The sequence below is a fragment of the Leptonychotes weddellii genome, chromosome 1 (assembly GCF_054177405.1).
Source record: "Leptonychotes weddellii isolate Sample4059 chromosome 1, ASM5417740v2, whole genome shotgun sequence".
Lineage (NCBI taxonomy): Eukaryota > Metazoa > Chordata > Mammalia > Carnivora > Phocidae > Leptonychotes > Leptonychotes weddellii.
The window spans coordinates 151,870,993-151,873,364 of NC_138369.1; the positions used below are offsets into that span (position 1 = coordinate 151,870,993).

Consider the following 2,372-nt stretch of genomic DNA (forward strand, 5'->3'; position numbering starts at 1 on the left):
TATTGTGGTAACTGAGATATCCCAGAACCTAGAGTAGTGCTTCCACATAGCAAGGTCTCAATAAATCTATGTTGAATAAATAAATGAAAAGTAATTCTTTCATTTTGTTGCATTAAAATCATTTAATTCTAAAAAATAAATAAAATCATTTAATTCTACTTACATTCCACAACGTCAGGTTTTGCAATGGTGAAAAGAAAAAAAAAATAAGGAATTATTGTAGATAAGCCCTACCCACAATTCAAAAATCATACGTTCATGTCTATATATAATATAGTATTGTCCTCATTGTTGAATCCTTTCCTCACCTCTCAAGAAGGAGAATAGAGAAATTGAATGTAACTCACTGACAATGGAGGCTCTTCAAATCTTACATGAAGTTTGACTACTTGCCTGGAACTTTGTGTTATGGCATCTTTATGAGTGTACATATGGGAGTAAATAACTCTTTCTGAAGATAACTACTCTTGAAGTTGACATTCTGTGCCTAATTATTCAACTCCGTTGGAACTTTAACTTGGAAATATAATACTCACTTTTATTTGACACCTTCATTTTCCTACTACCTCTATCCTAACTATAGTGCCCCCCACAATGCTATTAAAACTGCTTCCTCAAAATTTACTTGCTTCAACTTTGTCTCTCATGGTTGTGAGTGATCTCATTGGTTGAAGGTTTACATGCCCTTCAAGTCTTTTAGCCTAACTGGAGTACTCATGCTCCAAGCTATTAACGTGGACTGGCTGTGAATGTTAAATAGAATTCTCCTTTATATGTGCAACTGATAGTTTTGCTGTTTTCCTTTTGGGGGCTGATAATCCCAATCCCTGATGCAGACATAGTCCATGAGCGTGACAACACACTAAGCTGTTTCTTGAATGAATTACAAGTTTGGTTTTGAATTTTTTGTTATTTTGAATTAAGATTTATCACAGTTTTCTCTTTCCTATATATTTTCTCCCATATATATTTCTTCCTAAATTGATTTCATTATGCTATATTCCAATATTTTACATGTAATTTGTGTATTTTCTCTGTGTAATTTCACTTGGAAGTATTTTCCACTTTTAAATCACTATGTCACAGTAGATGTCATTTGTTTCCAACTTTCATGAAATCGTTTTTTCTTCAGAATTTTTCTTAAGACAGTTATTACTTCCTTATTTCTCAAGCTATAAATAAAAGGATTTAGTAAGGGAACTACTATTGTAAACAAAATAGCAGCTGGTATATCTCGATCGCCTTCTTCAAGCAAATTTGGTCTAATGTACATGAAAAAAAGAGATCCATAGAATAACGAAACAGATAAAAAGTGGGATGCACAGGTAGAAAAGGCTTTGACCCTTCCTTCTTTGGATTTCATTTTGAAAATAGTAAAGAGAACGTGGAAGTAAGATATTAAGACACCGCCTATGGTGAAGACTTGAATTGAACCTGAAAAGATAAATAGTACCAGCTCATTGACATAAGGGTCAACACAGGAGAGTCTGTATAAAGGAAGAATATCACAATAAAAGTGGTTAATGTGATTAGACCCACAGAAAGCTAACCTAAATAGAAGCCTTACGTGAATCATGGGATGCAGGTTTCCAGCTATGTAGGCCCCTGTGTTCATCTGAATGCAGAGTTTCTTTGACATCATGGTGTGGTACTGCAGTGGGTTGCATATGGCCACATAGCGATCACAGGCCATTGCCGCCAGGAGAAAGCAGTCCGCGGTTTCAACAGTGCAAAGGAAATAGAACTGTGCCATACATTCACAGAGGGAAACCATTCTGTTCTCAGAGAAGAAGTTCCCTAACATCTCAGGAGTGATGGCACAGGCACAGCAAGAGTCCACAATAGCCAAGTTGCCCAGAAAGATGTACATGGGTGCGTGAAGATGATCCTCTTTTGAAATCAGTATCACCAGGCCAAGATTCCCCACCATGGTGATCAGGTACATGGCAAAGAACACCACAAACAGAAGGCTCTTCAACTCTGGGTGATCTGTAAATCCTGTGAGGAAAAACTCACTTCTCATGGTATGATTTTCTTCAGCCATTCCTGACTTCTCTGTTGAGAAAAAAATTATGGAGAAATGAGGTGCTAATTTATAATATGCCCAATTTGACTGCTAAGCTAATGGGTTCAGAAGGATGAGGAGCATATTATATAAGGCTTTTCATAGGTTGTGTGGGACATGGCCCATGCCCGGTTCTGTGGTAGTATCAATCTCCTGAAGCTATTACATGTGTAGCTACTCTTTTAACATTCTTCCAGCATATTTTCAAGAAAAATACCAGATTATATGCACAGGGATGGCTTTTGAGGTCTTAAGAGGAATGTTCAGTGCAAAAAAACTTCTCTATATGGTTAGGTAAAGCTGATTC

General features: G+C 36.6%; 1 protein-coding gene across 1 annotated transcript; it reads right to left on the bottom strand.

Annotated features, from left to right (window-relative positions):
- Nucleotides 1-1,075: 1,075 nt before the first annotated feature.
- Nucleotides 1,076-2,044, bottom strand: LOC102745554 (olfactory receptor 5K1). Its single transcript, XM_006732680.2, has one exon. The coding sequence runs from the start codon at nt 2,042-2,044 to the stop codon at nt 1,076-1,078; it is 969 nt and encodes a 322-aa protein (XP_006732743.1).
- Between the last annotated feature and the right edge of the window lie 328 nt (nt 2,045-2,372).

Excerpts from the sequence above, each read along its gene's own strand:
- LOC102745554 (XM_006732680.2), bottom strand. The coding sequence starts at position 2,044 with ATGGCTGAAGAAAATCATACCATGAGAAGTGAGTTTTTCCTCACAGGA.